This window comes from Gymnodraco acuticeps, unplaced genomic scaffold (assembly GCF_902827175.1).
Source record: "Gymnodraco acuticeps unplaced genomic scaffold, fGymAcu1.1, whole genome shotgun sequence".
NCBI lineage: Eukaryota > Metazoa > Chordata > Actinopteri > Perciformes > Bathydraconidae > Gymnodraco > Gymnodraco acuticeps.
Window position 1 is genome coordinate 223,746 of NW_022990295.1, and position 19,947 is coordinate 243,692.

A 19,947-nucleotide genomic window follows, 5' to 3' on the forward strand; every position below is an offset into this window, starting at 1 on the left:
AAGTATGATATTATAGAACATTAATTTATTACGTTTTAATTGCTTCCTATACATAAGACCATGTAAATATTGTAGTTTGTCGATATTGAGAACATTTTAGGATAGGATAGGATATAACTCTGTATATTGATAGTACATCATTATATAAAAAAATTGTTTACTGACGGTTTTTCTCAACAGCAAAGTGTAGAACATTGGCTGGCAATGTAGTCATGAAAAGCCATTAAAGGAGACATTTAACAAGAGTTTTAAAGAATAAAATGTCATACCTGCAGTATAGACCAGTGCTTCTCAAAGTGTGGACCACTGGTGGTCCGTGAGTATATTGGTAAAATTTCACATTTTAAATAAATAAATAAATTGAACTTTTTCTCACGTGAATATCTCCACAATGGTGTGAGCTTAAGTTTCACGTTCGATTGCATGACATAGCCCAGCGCAACACCTTCGTCACACATGTTGCCACTTGTTTGTACCATTTCCAGGCGATTTGTAATCTGTTCTAGAAAAACGATGTGTTTTATGAACATTTATCCATTCTGGAAGTAGATTTAGATGTTTTAGGAGTTATAGTATTATTATCTAATATATGCATCCAATGACGCATTGCATGAAGTCTGTTGATGAATAAGAGACTGTTGTTCGGGCTGCATAAAGGTTTTTTTATTTTAGTTTTGTAGGCAGACCATGCAGGCCAGCCCGATGGTCACCAAGGTTCATGTTTTAATAGCATTTTTACAAAAAAAGCCCAGGCGAGCCTAACATGTGAAAAAAGGGCTTAGACCTCAGAGAGTTGAACTTGGGCCTGCGACCATAGTTTTACTGTATTTTGTTTTGAAAATCCACAGCGGAGGTTTGTGTCATAGGTACAGTACATGCGGTGTGTTTTGCATATCTCTCAGTAGCCAACGATCTGTGAGTCTGTTGGCTCGATCATAAATTCCGTAATAAATGTAGTCTACATTTCATAAGAGGTATAAAACCTGAGCTTTTTAAATCGCATTTTAACGAAATGCTTATATAATCTGTAGTTGTATTTGTATTGTTGATTTAATGTGTGAACGAGGCGATATAGAGAAGGTTAAGCTGTCATTATTAGGCTGTCATTTGTTATATACGGTTGGAATGGTAAGCAGGCCTATTGCTTTGGGATATTTGGGGAGTTAGGGGGTCCGCAAGTATTTTTGTAATGGTTACGTGGTCCTTGGTGTGAAGAAGTTGGAGAAACACTGCTATAGACAGACTATAACCAACAGATTATTTCATTCTTAACAATATCTTTACAAAAATCTTGATCTATATCCCATTTCCTTAACTGGCATTAAATCAACAGTTAGCATTTGTGTTTTTTAAACAGATGATGATCATGGACAAGCAAAGAGGAGGGAAAGGGAAAGCTGATGGGAAAGCATCACCGACAGCAGCTGAGAGGGAAGACAGCCAACAGTCAGCAGCAGAAGTCACCAAACTGAAGGAGATGATGACCCACCGTGACAATGAGATCAGTATCCTTTGACCTGGTGGAGCCATCTTAAGTATTCTTTCCATGATTTGTTGTTTCCTTGTCTTACAAAGACCATAAGTCTGTTATTGATCGTCTGGTCAGAAGGCAGGGCTACACTTACTTGCTTTTTGTTTAAATAGCCAAAGTTATTTCTGCTACAGAAAGGACTTTCAGATGGTGACAGATGACTGCAGTCGATTAAAAGTTACAGATCTTTTCTTCTACCATCTTTCCTTCTAAGTAAAGGTAAATACTTGTGTAACTTTTTTGTTGTCTGTCCTGTACCAAAGCAGTTTTTAGGCATTATTTTGAAAAGAGAAAGCAGTTTAGTAACTTAACGCCGATTCTTCACCGGAAAGTCGGCAGGCCGTCATTTCGCCAGGCAGTGCAGTAGCGCTACTGTCATGGTAACGGCCTCAGTGAATGTTTGCGCTCTCCAAAATGCCCTTCTAGTTGCTTCTCTATGTATATGTGTGTCAGAGGTGCAAAGTTCCATTCCACTAACGGAGAGCTTTCCTGGGCTTGATTCCCTGTCGTACTACGTTTGGCTTGTTTGTGCAAATTTAACACACCTTGTCCTTTTATCCCATATGAGTTGATGCTCCCTGCATATTGTAGTGTGATAAAAGAGGATGGCGTTACACGGAAAAGGTAAGGTTAGGAAGTGCAGATCTGAAATGAGAATTCCAAACTTGTAGTAAAATGAGGGAAAATGTGCAATAACAAGTCGGTTTCAATTTTAAGTTCTGTTTCTGCATCCAGCCTCACAGTTGAATCACACTTCCTGTTAATAGTGATATCTTCATTTGCCAAAAACGGTATTCACCCTAAAGTAAATCAGCCTTTGTTATTGCACGTTTGGATTACAGCGTTTCTACAAACACATAAATTATGAAATCTAAGTTGTCTTGCCTTCATCACCAGTGCCCCAAAGTAAGCATGAGATGTTGTTTTAATGTGTATGTTCACATATATCTTCATCCAATGACTGCAGTTTATCATCGTTACTATTAATCATAATTATGGTATTTGAATATGATATTTCTAATAGCTTTATGGGATTATTCTCCCCTCTGCGGCTTGTTATTAGATCACAGCACATTAGTCAAAAAAATCGAGACGTCTGTTTGATAATTTAGCCACAAAAACCTCAGCGCTCCAAAATAAACAGAATATTATCATGCAGATATTTCACCACAGTATTTCTTGGAACAAGTCTGTGTAATGGGAAATCCTCCCTTCTCCTCTCTTCATGTCATACACTGGGTTTCACATGATGCAAAAGTAATCACTAAAATTAGTACTGTGCGTGTTTAAAGGCGCATATTTCAGCCAGTAATGTACACACTCGGCTGACCATATTCCCCTTATGTTCTTTCTTTGCAAGGTTTATATATAAAGTTTCAGTAGCCTAAACTATCAAACCTCACAGTTGGGGGGGGGGGGGGTCTGTCTGCAGCAAGTAACTCTATAGTTTAGGTTGACCAACGCTGCAGGGATGACATTAGTTCCAGCCATATCATTTATTTCCCAGTTCTCACATTGTTAATTATGGCAGAGTTCCCTATAAAACAAAAGGTTGTATCTCTCCCCCTGTGTTCCCATGCATGGTCGGTGGGGCACCTGGTAATGCTTAGTGGACTTTGCAAGGGTTGTGACACATCCACCACTAACATGATAATTGAGCAACAAGGAGGAGTTTGTAACTAAGTTAAAATGTTGTTATACAGTCATTCCTTGATGCTTTTTTGGAAGTTCCTAATGCCTCCATGCTGGCGATAGGCTCTTAATACGCTTGGCTAGATGTGATACATTTTCTAGTTGTCCATCCATCACATTTATTTGAATCTGAAATCTCAGGAAGTCCTCAAGGATTTATTTTCTAAGGGTGTTTTTGCCAAGATTAGCCTTTATTGGAGAGTGACGGTGTGAAAGGGGGAGACAGAGCGAATGGAAATGTGTAAATGGTCCCAAGCTGTCCCGTTACATGGGACACTTCTACAGGGGTAGCCAGACCTAGAGGAAATATATTCAAATTTGCCAATCATTTCCAATTGAATGACTCAAGGATAAACTTATTAGACTCGACTCGCCAAAGGTCACCTAACAGAACTTGTTTGTATTTTTACCATATTACTATAACTTAGAGATGAGGATTATGCACAAATGTCTTATATGATACAATTATGAGATTTTGGTCAAACATGGATGTAATTTCAACTTCACTGATTGGCGGAGGCATACAAACTTAAGGCGGTAATTATAGTTTGTAAATCTGTGCTAGCAATCTACAGAATATTTTAAGGACCAATAATATTCACAAATTGCCGATAATACAGTTTCATTTTCTCTTGGCTCACAATCGTGTTCAATGTATCCAAGAAGGATTTGGCTAATAAGTAATCATAATAGCAACAGTGATACGGCAAAGAAGGCTTCTCATTGTGTGGTTACTGCTTTGACAAAGGTTCCCTGGATTCTCTTAACAACTCTGTCCGTTGTTCAGCTTGATTTCTTACATCAAGGCTCCAAAATTCACTCAATAAAAAATAATGCTGACAATGTATTACTCAAAAACTCTACAGTCGCCTGGCTCCTACTGAACAGAACATCTCTAGGTCTCATAGTTGGAGTAGTTTATGTTCTGGGCTAGAGATTTTTGGCTCCTTATTTTCAGCTTCAGTATTAGCATGGCTCTTTAGAGACGGTGGATAGCCAGTGAAATATGTTGACAATGAACTGATGGATTCGTACGGACATTTGTTCCCGGACCACGCTTCCAAATGACTTTGGTGATACCTTGACTCTTCATTCAGTGCTACCAGCAGGTTGCCATTTCTCTGATTTATTGCTGGAAAAGGTCTTTAGAAAGAATGTCAAAACACAGGGGAGAACATTGCTTTGTGCTTTAGTGCCCACAAAAAAAGAAACACATCAAATATATTAAAAAGGGAATTGTATTCCGGCATTCCAACACATTTGATGGACATCACAGTATGAAAGTAGCCTTTGCATTCTCTGCTAATGATAACACAGCGACTCACTAAGGGTTTTGTTTTCCACCAGCTGCATTTGGTTTTAGCATATATGCAAATCAGTGTTGATTGGATGAAATGACCTAAATCAGTCATATTGCAGATAGGATTTGTTAAGTCTTTGATTGAACTGATTACAAACCTATATAGCACACTACAGGAAAGGGAAACCCCCAATAAGAATATAAGAACCCCTTTTAAAGCTATAGTGTATTATGCATCTTTAAAGGACAAAGAAAGTATAACCGCCTCACCATACTATAGCTTTTAAAAGCTTTAGGACAATATTTGCATTGTAAGGATATGTCAAACATTCCATTATCTAAATGCAATGCTGATTAACTTCTTAAAGGATTTTTCATATTGTAGTATATGGTATTCTAAATTGAAGCAATTTGCGGCACTACTGAGATTGGCACTGCACCTTCGCTAGCTTTGGCAACAAAATATATATTTGGTGGGATGTCTGCTTTATTGGACAGTATAATAAAGAGTGACAAGAAAGATGAGAAGGAGAGATGGAATGCACTTCATGAGCTCAGTTTGACCACATTTTGAGTGCAAGGCATGTGAAGCAGCCCACAGATCTTACGTGCAACCCCCAAGAAAACATTTCATCCTATTCTCGAGGGCTATGTTGGGGTTCAGCATACATGAAGATATCAGACGCCGGAGATCTCGCTAATGGAAAAACCTGCTGAACAACCGTTTGAAGTAATGACTTGTATGAAACAATGACATAGGACCCACAGAAGTCATATTTCTCCGTTCAACTTGGCTGCTAGAGGTAGTTTTGATTTTTTTTCCGGTTTAGATTTTGGCAGTTTTCAGAGGGCTGCATGGTTGGTTTCTTTGGAAACTGTAATTGTAGACCTGGTTTCTTCATGTTATTGTTCCCACTGACATCCCCCTTTGTATTGGTGGACAGGAATATAAACCAACGTCTCCAACTCCTTCATAACTACGTCCATGCCTCCTCCCAAATAATGACAATCAGACTTTTTTTCTACAAACATCCCCAATTATCTGCTGACCACCACAGTCTGGCCACAAGTGGATGTCTGCTAATCTCATGATAGAAGCATGCTTAAGGAATAGGCTTGTGTTGTCTCTAAATTATGGGTTGTGATTCGGCCATCAAACACACTTCCATTTATAGTGGAAAAACAGGCACACAGGCACCGAGCTGAATATGTTAGGAGAATGCAATCTTTTATTCATGTAGTTAATGTAAATTAAGGATGTAGAGGTTAAACAGACTGTTTTTCGCTAGCGTACCTCTGATAGAATAATACTAAGCCATTGTCCCTTTCCCTATTTGTTCCCCGTGACAAGCTTTCAGTAAGATGTAAAGCAATCTTGGCAGCTTTCTGTAAAATAGCTTGATCATGTTTTTTCCCATACAATTCTAGTTCACACGATTACAATTTTTCCTCCGTCAGCAGGTTTGAGTGTAAAAACATGGCCTCTGCTAGCACCGTTGTCTCCTTTCACACCAGTGGTAGGAACAGCAGTGTTATACCCCTTTGATACAGTAAACGTAGCTCTACAAGTCAGAAAGCATACCAGCATTCAGCCATCAATTTGATAATCACATTTGAAAGTCCTGAAATAATTTGTGCTCTGTTGTGTGTGTGTGTGTGTTATTATTATTCTAAGAAATGTGAGGCCAGCTGAAAGCAATTGATCGAATGCTGAGTAGTGCTGTACTTTTGAAAGCTTTTTACATTAAATGGAACAGAGTAAACGATTATAGTAAATTGTCTTAATGTATAGAGACATTGCATATGGAGAAGTAAAAAAACGTGTCATGGCAATACAAATGTTAACGGGATCTAATTAAGAATTCTTGCCTTCTCATGTAGCCACTCAATTACCCTGTCATAGATGCATATCTACACTTGGATTCAAGTAGACAAACACAAGAATATAACCTCATCAGTGGGGAAGATTTTGTGGAATCTTGGTGAAGTATGCAGCCTCTCTGGCTCCTCTTCTCTCCACTGATTCATCCCAGACCATGACATCTTCCCCAGCCTGTAAGGTCAGACGCTGAGAGCATGTCAGCACTCTGCCATTATTAAAAGCCCTCAATAGAGCTGGCTGCCTTTTTGAGGAACCCTTCATCCCGAAATCAATCCATCAATCAGTTTTTCCGCTTACCTGTATTTATTGAACTAGATTGTTGTTGGTTTCGTTGCCAAGTGTTGGAGATATAGTCTTATAGATGTCTGCTTCCTCTCCAGTATAATGGAAATAGATGGCATTTGGCTTGGTTTGGTGTTTAAAGCCCAAAAAATACATTTGAAAAACTCAACAGCAATGTCTCTTTCAAGAAGTCAAGATCATCCACAGAGCTTGTTGTGAGCAGTTTCATGTAGGAACATTTCTACATCTCGTGTTGACACTAGATCAAGCCTCCTTGAGTATTTGCCTTGTTAACGGTTATTCGGTTTGCGGGTGTAGTTCGACAGAATAAAGAAGTCAAACTGCAACAAGGTCTATTGATTATCTTTAGTAATTGGGTCATCCTTTTTGGAAAGAGACATTGCGTTTGGGTTTTTCAACATATTTTTTGACATTATGCGCAAAAGAAGAGTGCCATGTAGTTCCATTTCATTGGAGAGAAGTCAATCATCCCGTTTCCATCCAGTACTTTGTCCAAAACAAGATGAAAAAGATTACTTAACTCATTCCCCACAGGTATCCTAGTTAAGATGTTGAAGAAGGAGAAAAAAAGAGCCCAGGATGCTGTTGCTCAGCTTGCTAACACCGTCAATGGCCAGAGAACGGCGTCCCAGGATGCCTCAGGGTTGTCAACAATGCCACTATTGAGGGAAGGGAGCCCAGACAGCATCTCAACCGGCCATAGAGGACGAGCCATACAGCACATGAAAAGAGGTACGTTAAGAAACTAGATTCTGTTGTGCTTGTCTTTACAAAGCAAAGAATTGGAAAGATGTAAGACCAATCATGTTTATAGCTGCCAGAAGTGTTCTGATATTGATAGGGTGTAGCACTCTAAGCATTTCAAAATGGCGTACAAATTGAACTGTGACATGTTTGAGACATCTGGTGCTACTCCTTGTTGTGGCTCTGATAGCCAAGGCCCTCTCCAGATAGGATTGTTAGCCTTTGACCTGTCGAGGCAACACAACTACTTGGTTAAGCTTAGGAAGAGATCCTTGTTTGTGTTAAAGATCCCATGTCATGCTTTTCCTGTTATTACCCGTCCCCTTGTGTGTTATGTAGCTTGTTATGCATGTAAACAGTCTGCAAAGTCACAAACCCTCAAAGTACACACTGTAGCGAGTACAACTCTAACACAGAAAATACGTGTCTATGCTGCCCCAGAACGCCTCGTTGGAGATTTTATTTTTCAATTTTTTTATTCCGGGAACCAAGTGACGTAACGACGACCCTTCCGTGGATTGGTCCAATCTTTTCTCAGCTGCAGCTCCGCCGATTTCTCCTCCCTGAGACGGCGGGACGTAATAAACATACTTGTTTTTTTACCTTTAAAATAAGTATGTTTATTACGCAACATAAATATGTAACATTAGTTTGTGCTTAAGTTAAGTAACAAAAGCAAGTAAGGAAGTAAGCGTAGATTTTTTGTTTCACGCAGGACTACTGCAGAACTTCCAGCGGTGAAAGTCCATGTTTTTTTATTTATCTCAGTTCCAGTATTTGGCGGATTGCTCTATCCCGTGGTCTTGCATTTAGTGTCATTACAGTGTTGCAGTTGATAAGCTTATCTCCATTTAGATAAACAATGCCATATCTCTTCAGAGCTTTGCAGTTTTACACTTTACAGTGAAAGTATAACAAAGAGTCAGTTAGTAGCAGAGCCTTCAGACTGCAACTTCTCTTGGATTGCCATCTATGTGTAATTTCTTCAGACATGAGCTTGGTTTAAATGTAATAGGAATGAGGAGGTTGCTAAAAGTCAAGCTAATCAAGCTTTGAGATATCCTCCCTAGCCAGCGGCAGCATTTATTTGGCCTTTCCTGTTTAATTTTGGCTAAGTGGAGCCTTACGTGTGATGATAAACCTGAGACCTTATAACGAGCTCAGTCATAGCCATCGGGCACAGCGGCAGGAGCCAGAAACTCATCACAGCGAGGCTGCGCTCCTGTCTGCGCTAACCACAGCTCCGTCATCCTTTTTGACATTTTTGTGTAATGGTGCCCAGTGCGGTTGTAAGGCCAGCACAGAGCTAATTGCAAACAGGGACTCTGAAAGAAGAGCCTATTTAAAACAAACAGGTTTGAACTCTGTCCAGTCAGACTTCGTAAGCGATTCGGTTATTCATCGAAGGGACAATGAGGAGCTCTGTGATGGATGGCTATGAAGCAGCGGTTCATACAACCACTGATAAACGATGTGCCATATGTATATGTCTCTCCGAATGATATGTTATCTAATACGGAGCATGATCATTTGGGTCATCTCACCAGAGGATTTGTTTTCACTTGCCCCAGCATTGCCTCCATTAGTTCCACTTCCATTCGGTTGACCTGTGACTGTGTGGCATCTGCGGCCTTACAATCACACACCACACAATTAGCCAATTGGAAAGACGAATTGTCATGCTGTCTTTATTTGTTATTATATTATATGATCTTGAACAATATATCACCCGTCTGGTTAGTATGATATCTTACGAAAGGTTATTTTGTGTTTTTTTAGGCATTTTTCTGCGAATGTCCAGCAAAATTAGCAATGATTGCCCTTGTGCAAAGCCTGTTTCGGCAACAGAGATTTTTTTTAACAACAGAAAAAGTGTTGTTACTTAAAGTGGACCTATTATGCTATATTGAAAAATATATTGTAGGGCCATACCTATACAAAACATGTCTGTGAAGTTTTTTGCTTAAAATATCAAACAGACCACTCATTGTAGCCATGCCTCATACTACTCATACCCCTCTTTTGCAGCCCTGTTATGGCGCATTTCCACTGCAACGGGGTAGCCCCGTTTAAGCGTCCCTAAGCGTCCTCGCTCAGGCCTCGGGCTGCCTCGCTGGCCGTCCGAGGCCGTGGCGCATTTCCATTACAGTTTAGGACCTGGGGTAGCAACGCAGTGTAGGCGGGGCGATCGGCTTTGTTTTTGTTCACATTTCGAGTTGTTCCGTCGAGCTCCCGCTGGATTTGATCATCCCCAATGATATGTAGGAACGTCGTCACTTCCTCGGTCGACCACGGTGTGCTTTTCTTATTAGACGTAGCCATTTTTGTAGCTCATCCGTTTACAAAATGCTGTTTATAAAAATGCTGCAAGCTTGCTTCTAAATATATATGCGACGCTAGGGATGAACTCGCGCGCGATCTTGTGACGATTCTCTCTGACCAATCAGCAGTCGAGAGTGTTGACGTCACTAGTTCAGCCCTGGCCCTGGTCTGATAGAACCACGATTTTATGGGGCCGGAAAAAGAGGGAAAAGTACCCTGCTAGCCGGTACTAGGCTATATGGAAAGGCCACCAAAAACTGGCCTGGCCGCTTGAGGACGGTTAAGGACGCTTAAACGGAGCTACCCGCTGCAGTGGAAATGCGCCATTAGAGAAATGCAGATTTTGGGTCCTTAGCTTGAAAAAAAGAGGAGGCGGATATAATGCCTGATCAAAATTCTACCGGAGAAAAGGTAAAATTCTGCTTTGATAAAACGCCATCCTATTCTAAACCACAACAAGAATTATTTCTGAAACAGTATGGAGCTCAAATGCTTTTGCTCTTGCAGGTTTATCACAAGGTGAGTTCCTTTTTTTATTTCCAGCTTTTTAAACACATGTGCTCTCCAGTACAGGTTAGCTCTGAGTGTTAGCGAGGCTTGCTAATGTAAACAAACACGAGATTACGTCCAAAACACGTCAGGCATTGTTTCTGATGGCAACTTTCTGTGGGTCCGCCGCTGATTTGACGTCAGATCGGCAGCAAATCTGTATCTGCTCGTTGTACCCCTTTTTAAAAGATTTGGATACGGAGGAAAAGAGAAAGGGTTTTATTTTCTGACGCTGCGTGAGTTCCCCGACGCACCGGGGACACATATTTATGTATTAAAGACATCACAAAGTGCATTTTGCATGATAGGTCCCCTTTAAGTATGGAAGTTTCGTTACAAAGTCTGGTTTATTTGGAACCACCCATCCCCACCCACATCCTCATGACGCAGACTTTTTTGCACCTGTCCTATGTCACAATTACGTGGGTTATATATACATTTCTCAAACTTTACATAGGTATAAGACCAAACTGTGATAGAGAACAACCTCTCAATGTTGAGGGAAAAGCGTTTCTTATGTTTAGTGCACTGGTGTTCACATTTTTTCCAATGAGCATCTGGAGGCTCTTATGAACAGAAACATAAATATCTACATGACCTACAGTGATTTGAGTTGCAATAAATCCAAACATTGAAAATATTACATGTAAATAATCCAGCTGTTTCATAATCAAATGAAAGAGGACATGAGTCATTTCTGTCAGACACACAAACACAAGTCATCGTGAAGAATCGTCCTGGCTCTTGAATAAATGTTGCACAAAGTGACTTTTGGCAAGGAAAACCCTAAAAAGTCAGCAGTATCTGCCTCAAAGGACATTTTCATATCTGTTGCCTCCAATATTGAGGGATAGGTTATTACGTGTTACAGCCTCCATGATCATGATACAGCGTATATACAGTGGGGCAAAAAAGTATTTAGTCAGCCACCAATTGTGCAAGTTCTCCCACTTAAAAAGATGAGAGAGGCCTGTAATTTTCATCCTAGGTACACTTCAACTATGAGAGACAGAATGGGGGGAAAGAATCCAGGAAATCACATTGTAGGATTTTTAATGAATTAATTGGTAAATTCCTCGGTAAAATAAGTATTTGGTCACCTACAAACAAACAAGATTTCTGGCTCTCACAGACCTGTAACTTCTTCTTTAAGAGCCTCCTCTGTCCTCCACTCGTTAACTGTATTAATGGCACCTGTTTGAACTCGTTATCAGTATAAAAGACACCTGTCCACAACCTCAAACAGTCACACTCCAAACTCCACTATGGCCAAGACCAAAGAGCTGTCAAAGGACACCAGAAACAAAATTGTAGACCAGCACCAGGCTGGGAAGACTGCATCTGCAATAGGTAAGCAGCTTGGTGTGAAGAAATCAACTGTGGGAGAAATTATTAGAAAATGGAAGACATACAAGACCACTGATAATCTCCCTCGATCTGGGGCTCCACGCAAGATCTCACCCCGTGGGGTCAAAATGATCACAAGAACGGTGAGCAAAAATCCCAGAACCACACGGGGGGGACCTAGTCAATGACCAGCAGAGAGCTGGGACCAAAGTAACAAAGGCTACCATCAGTAACACACTACGCCGCCAGGGACTCAAATCCTGCAGTGCCAGACGTGTCCCCCTGCTTAAGCCAGTACATGTCCAGGCCCGTCTGAAGTCTGCTAGAGAGCATTTAGATGATCCAGAAGAGGATTGGGAGAATGTCATATGGTCAGATGAAACCAAAATAGAACTTTTTGGTAAAAACTCAACTAGACGTGTTTGGAGGAGAAAGAATGCTGAGTTGCATCCAAAGAACACCATATCTACTGTGAAACATGGGGGTGAAAACATCATGCTTTGGGGCTGTTTTTCTTTCAAAGGGACCAGGACGACTGATCCGTGTAAAGGAAAGAATGAATGGGGCCATGTATCGTGAGATTTTGAGAGACAACCTCCTTCCATCAGCAAGGGCATTGAAGATGAAACGTGGCTGGGTCTTTCAGCATGACAATGATCCCAAACACACCGCCCGGGCAACAAAGGAGTGGCTTCGTAAGAAGCATTTCAAGGTCCTGGAGTGGCCTAGCCAGTCTCCAGATCTCAACCCCATAGAAAATCTTTGGAGGGAGTTGAAAGTCTGTGTTGCCCAGCGACAGCCCCAAAACACCACTGCTCTAGAGGAGATCTGCATGGAGGAATGGGCCAAATTACCAGCAACAGTGTGTGAAAACCTTGTGAAGACTTATAGAAAACGTTTGACCTCTGTCATTGCCAACAAAGGGTATATAACAAAGTATTGAGATGAACTTTTGTTATTGACCAAATACTTATTTTCCACCATAATTTGCAAATAAATTCTTTAAAAATCAGACAATGTGATTTTCTGGATTTTTTTTTTTTCTCATTTTGTCTCTCATAGTTGAGGTATACCTAGGATGAAAATTACAGGCCTCTCATCTTTTTAAGTGGGAGAACTTGCACAATTGGTGGCTGACTAAATACTTTTTTGCCCCACTGTAACTGCCAAGTCCATGTCAGGATCCACAAAACATGGGTTGGGTTGCCTTCAAGCATTATAACACTTTATTTCACAAATGGCTAAAGAGTCATGTTATAAATCGCAAGACTTTGTTTTAATTTCCACTCTATGCATATCAAATCAATGGCTGTCATGTTTCTTTGAGAGAGAAAGTATCACTTAGCCATTAGTTAAGGTGTTACTTGGAATCGCATGACGGATTCATGTCGCAGGTGCTAGTTTATCACATGTTAAACCCAACTCAGATGTTATGTGTGATAAATGACACTTGCTCCAATGCTGATGTACTGTGTCACATCCCACAAACAGAAAGTATAGAATATCTATATCTTTTTTCAAATCATTTTTCTTTTTAAAAGAAGGTGAAATATTTCCGTTCCCAGATTATAAAATATATTTTCCTTTGACCATGTTAAAGGTCCTTTGATATATGGAGAGTTAGGATTATATATTTGGTAAATGGAAATAATATCTTAAACTGTAAAGCAGGGAAACCCATTGGCTTTGCAAGGCAAGTTGCAATGAACATCTGTATCTATATTATATCCATGTGTGGGCAGTGAATCAGAGGGAAGCTTGTCTGTAATAAATGTTCAGGGTCTAAAGTTATCCATATCTATAAACTGAACATTTTCAATGCCATTCTTTAGTTTAACCAGTTACTGCATGTTTCTGTACTTTTAACTTGTCTGCAGTCATTTTAAAGTTTCCCATTAGCCTATAAGGCTGGGAATGCAATTGATATTTTTTAGACTAAATACACTTCTCTTTATTTGAACGCTTGAAAGAGTGCCAGCATTGCACTCTAACACATCCTGACTCATTGACCCGCAAAGTGAGTGAATCATTCAAGGGTGCTAACATTTGCTATGCTTGCTCCAATTGTTTAACTGTGTTTGTTTTTTCTTTTCCCACCTACTAAAAATGTAAAGCAAACACTTCAGCATGATCATTAAATAGTTAGTGTCTGGGCTGCGTGTAAAGATAAGAGCGATACACTGGAAAATACAAAAAATGTGATTATGAGCAGACTGGATTTCATTGATAGCTTTTCTAATTTCAACATCACATTGGAGTCATGAAGTCATTACATCCTTCTTGCACGCACACTATACAATGACTATATAGGTACCTTAGCCAACAATATTGGCGCTACATTAATTGTCCACTTTTTTGCGCAAAAAAGTGCTACCCTTTCACAAATTCCCACATCCTGCAGTCCTTTGCTACCACTTACACGTCCACTCTGGAATGTCTGTGTACTTTTCTCACACTTCATGAGAAATGTCTGTCTTTTTCTGCTCTGTTTGCAACGAACGCTGTGAACAGAACACAGGACAAAGCTTGATGTTGACCAGAAATGGTCTGCATTTTGGGAAGAAAACACTTTCAGAACACGTTGAGCAGTTCCAGGAGGATCAGAGAGCACACCTCTGGCAATTAAGTCATTTCTGACTTTCCCAAAGAGTAATACTGCTGATTTCTTTAAGGAGGCCCTTTTATGCTTTTTAGGGTTTTCCCTTTTCCTGTAGTGTGTTATATGGGTTTGTGTGCATGTAAATGGCCAACAAATATTAAAATCCCAAAGTTTATGCCAGAGAGAGTATTTGAGAACGTGATTTTCTAAGCCGTGACATCTCTAAGTGGTTGACCAATCACAACAAAGCTGGCCTGCTAACCAATCAGAGCAGGCTGGGCTCTGATTGTCACAGTAGAATATATATACACATTTATAATACTAATTTGAACCTGAAAATGAACATAATAGTGCTCCTTTAACTTCCGGTTAATACTACAATGATTACATATTGAGTTCCTCTAAAGAAAAAACTGAATGTGCAATTTATTTGAAACACACAATCCCCAGTTGTTTTATACATTGCCGTGCATGTATATATAGATATATACTATATCATATGCTTCACATCTGGAGGGCCTATTTTCCATGACCCAGTTGGAGACTCATAACCAAACTATATGCGCATTAGATCATTGTCCTTTATCCTGGCCTAATTCAAAACAAATGCACCTCACTTATCCTCCCCTCATGCTCGATGGGTCACTGAATGTTTATATATGTTTTAATTTCGGTTTAATCTGAGGGGCTCTGGCGCCGTAGCCAACAGCCTCTTCTGTTACGGTAAGCTTAATTACTGTCCCCTGAAGATTAACTGTAAATGTAATGATGATGACCTTTCCATGGAAACCATTCATGCTGATTGAATGGCATATAATCAGCTAGTCTTCCCATAATACATCCTTTTGTACTGGGCTCTAAACTTTGCCAGCATAAAATAAAACATGAACATTAGAGAGATTTTTTTCTTTTTTTTCCGGTTGTCTTTTGTGTTTTTCATAAAACAGAAACGATTTCTACTACAGTCTGTTCACCATAAATGACAACATTTTTAGTTTTCCTAGTGACTTCTTCCACCGGTACAAAAGCACAGTGTCTTCTTCTTGCGCTCCTGAGATTGTTTTTATAGTGCTAAAAGTTCTCTAATGGATGGACAAGGTGTTCCTGTTGTAATTCAGGCTGCTGATGACTTGCATTAAGCTCTCAAAAAAAGACGAAGGAGACCTGAGACTTAAAGGAAGATTTACATCTTACTGCAAGTCCTGCTAGCATGTAATGAGACACTGATCACTCTACCAGGCCCTCCACACTTTTTCTGTGATCTAAGCAGAAGCCTCAGACAATAGAGACACCTCTTTAAGTCATACTTCTGTTCCCCACAATAGGAACCAGAAATGTTCTTATTTTTTTAATAAGCATGTACATTTTTCTACAAACATAGAAGTTGGTGTCCAATATTTGTCTTTTTTTTTAATAAATTCAAGTAACCGTACTGTATAACTTTATTTTGCCGGTATTTTATTTCTAAAATGTGTTGAAACGGCATTGATAGTCACAACACATTCCTCCCTTTAAAAACCAATGTGGTTTGTCAGCACTTGAAGCACGGAAAAGAAGAATTAGGAAACTTGGCCTTAGGTCCATATGATCTCGTTACCCCACAAATGATGTTAGTACAACATGATATGATGTCATATCATTCACAGATATTCCTGGAATGTCGCTTTAAGAGTCGAATGGAGTGCATATCTCTCAAGAAACCCTTTAAACTGATTTGTTGAGGCTGGTTATTTCAACATACTTTTGTGAAATGCCTGCTGGTTTCAATCAAGACTTTCCAAAAATAAAGAAACACAATTCCTGACTGTCCTACAATAAATCTCTCATGAGTTACTGTCCTGTGTATGCCTTCTGATAGAACAGCTTTGTCAATAACGATTCACACATTTGAACAAGGGTGCGAGATGGAAATCATTGTGAACCTTTGGTTAATGGGAAAATGTTGCAATATAATGCTGGGAATACATAGAGGGGGGGGGGGGGAAAGAACATTGGTTTGTTGGAAACACTGACTTTATACAATTGATATGTCCTCTTGTACCACAACAAAGCAAATACTTGCTAGAATGTAATGAAACTTGGTGGAAGCTTGTAGCATGGGCAGAGGAAAAAGTCATTGAATTTTGGACCCGGTCCAAATCACAGGGCGGATAAACAAATTGTCTTTTTCTTTTGTTGACCTTGCTTAATAGGGCATTTGTGCTAAATAATATTCATCCATCCATCCATCCATCTTCTTCCGCTTATCCGTGGTCGGGTCGCGGGGGTAGCAGTTCCAGCAGAGAGCCCCAAACTTTCTTTTCCCTGGCGACATCAACCAGCTCTGACTGGGGGATCCCAAGGCGCTCCCAGGCCAGCGAAGAGATATAATCCCTCCACCTGGTCCTAGGTCTACCCCTTGGTCTCTTCCCAGCTGGACGTGCCTGGAACACCTCCCTAGGGAGGCGCCCAGGTGGCATCCTAACTAGGTGCCCGAACCACCTCAACTGGCTCCTTTCGACGCGAAGGAGGAGCGGCTCAACTCCGAGTCCCTCCCTGATGACCGAACTTCTCACCTTATCCCTAAGGGAGACACCAGCCACCCTGCGGAGAAAACCCATCTCGGCCGCTTGTATCCGCTAAATAATATATATAAAATAATGTTAAAGGGGCCCTGTTATTCTTTTTGGGGCTTACCTTTTTTTTGGTATGTTCTACAGGTTTTTGTGCATGTAAATGGGCTACAATCCCTAAATTCCCTCCAGAGGGAGTTTTGTCTCCCACACACAACATTCCTTTCTGATCAACACATCTTCTTTGAAGGGCCTGTGTTGTCACATTACAAATTAAAGCCCATCAACACAACAACGTGGAAAGAAAGACTCTCTAATCACCCAACCAACTTCCCAAATGGGACTATCCAAAAATGTGCAAGAAGGTATCAGTCACAGGTACTGGCACCAGCAAGAAAATTGGACTCAAAAGCACAACCAGGCAAAAAGGTTTCAGTCTTTAATCAAAAAGGCAAAAATAATACAGGTTAAGAACCAAAATGAACAGACTTGAAGCAACGGAAAACAACCAACTAAGTTGGTGGAAAAACACCAAACTGCTAGAACTGTAGCTTACACTTACACTTAGAGCACTTCATGTAAAACAGACAAGACGAACTGGCACTGACCAAGGCAACAGCACAGACTAAATACACAGGGGAGGAGGGAAGATTAGGGACAGCTGAGGCTCATTGAGACCAGGCAGGTGATTAACAGGGAGGGAAAACACACCAGGTGAGGGAGTGAGGCGATCAGCCAGGGCCAGGATGTGACAGAAGGCACCATTTGCATTTTTGAAGGTCTCTGCTCTCCTAATGCCATTATAGTTACTCTAATACCTGTGCTTTTGCTACTATGCCATGTCAGAGTATATGCTGTAAAAAAGGTCTACACTGGTTTTCATCAAATGTTGTTGCATTTAAAGATATGATATTGTTGAACACACCATCCTTTCCCTTTTTCACATCATGTCAATCGTAAGTCATCTGCAAAACATATTCTCTTTCAACTAATTTGATGTTCACATGTAAACCCTTTGTGTGAACTTGTGTGCCTTGCTTTATTTGTTTGCTGAAAGCAGATTATGCTTTATGTGCTCATTAAATATTATAACAAGCCTATTAAAGAAAAAAATCAGCAGGATGTTATGTGCAAAATGATGCATATCCCTTCCATGTGGCAAGATGCCAACGTGATGTTGGGCCGTGGGGCATCCTCCATGTAATGCTGACATGCTTAGAATTGCTGTTTATATTTGTGTTTATGTTCTCTTTAAACTGTGAATGGCAGGCTAATAGTTTTCAGTTTTGTAATTAGTAATAGTTGAGAGGTCAGCTGTATCAGAGGGGCTCTGGCTCGCATCTGGCTGCCTGTGGATGTGGGAACGCTCAGTCTCACAGCAGGAACCGACAGAACTTCCCTCAGTTGGAAGACGTATTTGTGTTGTTTTGATAGCATGTTGTATGGTAGGTTTAGCACATGTTTTCAACTTGGACCTGGTGATATGAATATGTTTGGGGCGGCTGTGGCGAAGTGCGTTCGTGCCCACAGATTCAATTCAGGGAGGCTGTGGCATAGTGCACTAGTACGTTGGTGTTGGGATCAGGGGAGCACAGGTTCAAACCCCACTGCAGTCAGCATGTTGTTGTGTCCCTGAGACACTTCACCCCAAACTGCTCCTGTGGGGATTGTCCACAGTGTTGAGTATTTAAGTCGCTTTGGATAAAAGCGTCTAACAAGTAACATGTAATGTAATTCCACCTTGACCTTCACTGCAGTCAGCGTGCCGTTGTGTTTTTGGGCAAGACACTTCACCCAAAATATGACATGTCTAATATATGTAATGTAAAGCGCTTTGACGATGGGAAGCGCTAAAATGAATACCATGAATTATGAACGGCTTCTGATGATTGGAACATCTTGTCTCAGTGCTGGATCTTTTTTTCTCAGGTCCACAGCTATCTATGGGAAAGCAAGAGGCCTTTGAGATCTTCGTAAGAGACCATGAGGACCATCTGACCATTGAAGATAACAAGAAGCTGCTCAAACAGAGGTGAGTGACCAAAAGGACAAGTTGTTACAGTTTGGATACATGGGTACAGTTCTGTTGTGTGAGCAGTGTCATGTGTGGTATTTATTTGTAGCTTGCTCAATGCTATTTTCTCATAAATCACAGAGGAAACAGGTGACAAAATACATGCATCATTTACATGCAACTACAATATGTCCTTATTTGTTCATCACCCTTACTGTTGTACCTCAGAAAAACTGCCTTTAATTTGGTCATTTTAAATGGTCGTTTTTCCCATCCACATGCCTGAGTGAACCTATTCAAATTAAAGCGTTTCTTTAAGTCTCTGGCATTTTACTCAGTAAGGCCATCAGTAAGACTGTAGGCACTTGCAGTCTGCCAGGTTTAAAAATGTGTTGATTTTGTCTAAGCATCAGAAAACGTTAAGACCTTAGCAGCTGTTATTGTGTTTAGAGCAATAATGCAGATATATTTTTGAAATGCATGTTTTATGCAATACTTAACTGATAGTACATTTTAAGCCTTTATTGCCTGCAAAATACAAAATATCTTGTTGCATTTGGCATGTTTATTGTTTGATACAACATTCAATTCATCAAATCTCTATAGCCTTATTAACGTTTGCATTCTTTTGAGCAGGTCAGCTGAGGCCAGAAGAATTGGAGAGGAACTGAATGAGGCTAGAAACAGAATAAGTAAGTTGTTGCAACAGAAATCTCCCTCTAGAAATCACATTACATTTAGGAGCTGTGAAAACGACATTGCCATCCACATCATCTTTAACCTAACGGCAAACGAAGCTATAAGGAAAGCACTTAAGAACGCTGAACACTTCTGTTAAGGGTCTCTGGGGCCTAAGAAGAGAGCAGCCTACCTGCCTGGAAAGTCTTAATGAACAGATCACTGTTGGGGTTCTGTTTCCCTGGAGTGGAGAAATGTCGCTCAGCACATTCCTGAACTTTTCCAGGACTGAGAGGCGTTCTGATTTTTAATCCAGCTAGCCTTCCAACCTGTGTTTCTTAACTAGCCTGGCTCAGGCTGTTGTTATGATGACTCTGTTAGCACACCCCTGTGCTCCTCTCAACAACCTCTTTGACAGGTAGCTTTACTATGCC

The 19,947-nt window shown here is 40.4% G+C and overlaps 1 protein-coding gene across 8 annotated transcripts in view; it reads left to right on the forward strand.

Moving 5' to 3' along the window:
- Window positions 1–19,947, forward strand: part of kif6 (kinesin family member 6) — an 87,241-nt gene that overhangs the window by 42,515 nt on the left and 24,779 nt on the right. For all 8 annotated transcript variants that reach the window (XR_004569551.1, XR_004569553.1, XR_004569554.1 and 5 more), the window contains exons 12-15: window positions 1,358–1,505; window positions 7,243–7,440; window positions 18,751–18,853; window positions 19,472–19,527. Coding sequence is in view for 2 of the 8 variants with exons in the window: in XM_034222178.1 (XP_034078069.1) it covers window positions 1,358–1,505; window positions 7,243–7,440; window positions 18,751–18,853; window positions 19,472–19,527 (505 nt within the window). In the remaining 6 variants the exon portion in view is untranslated. The remainder of the gene's footprint in view (window positions 1–1,357; window positions 1,506–7,242; window positions 7,441–18,750; window positions 18,854–19,471; window positions 19,528–19,947) is intronic.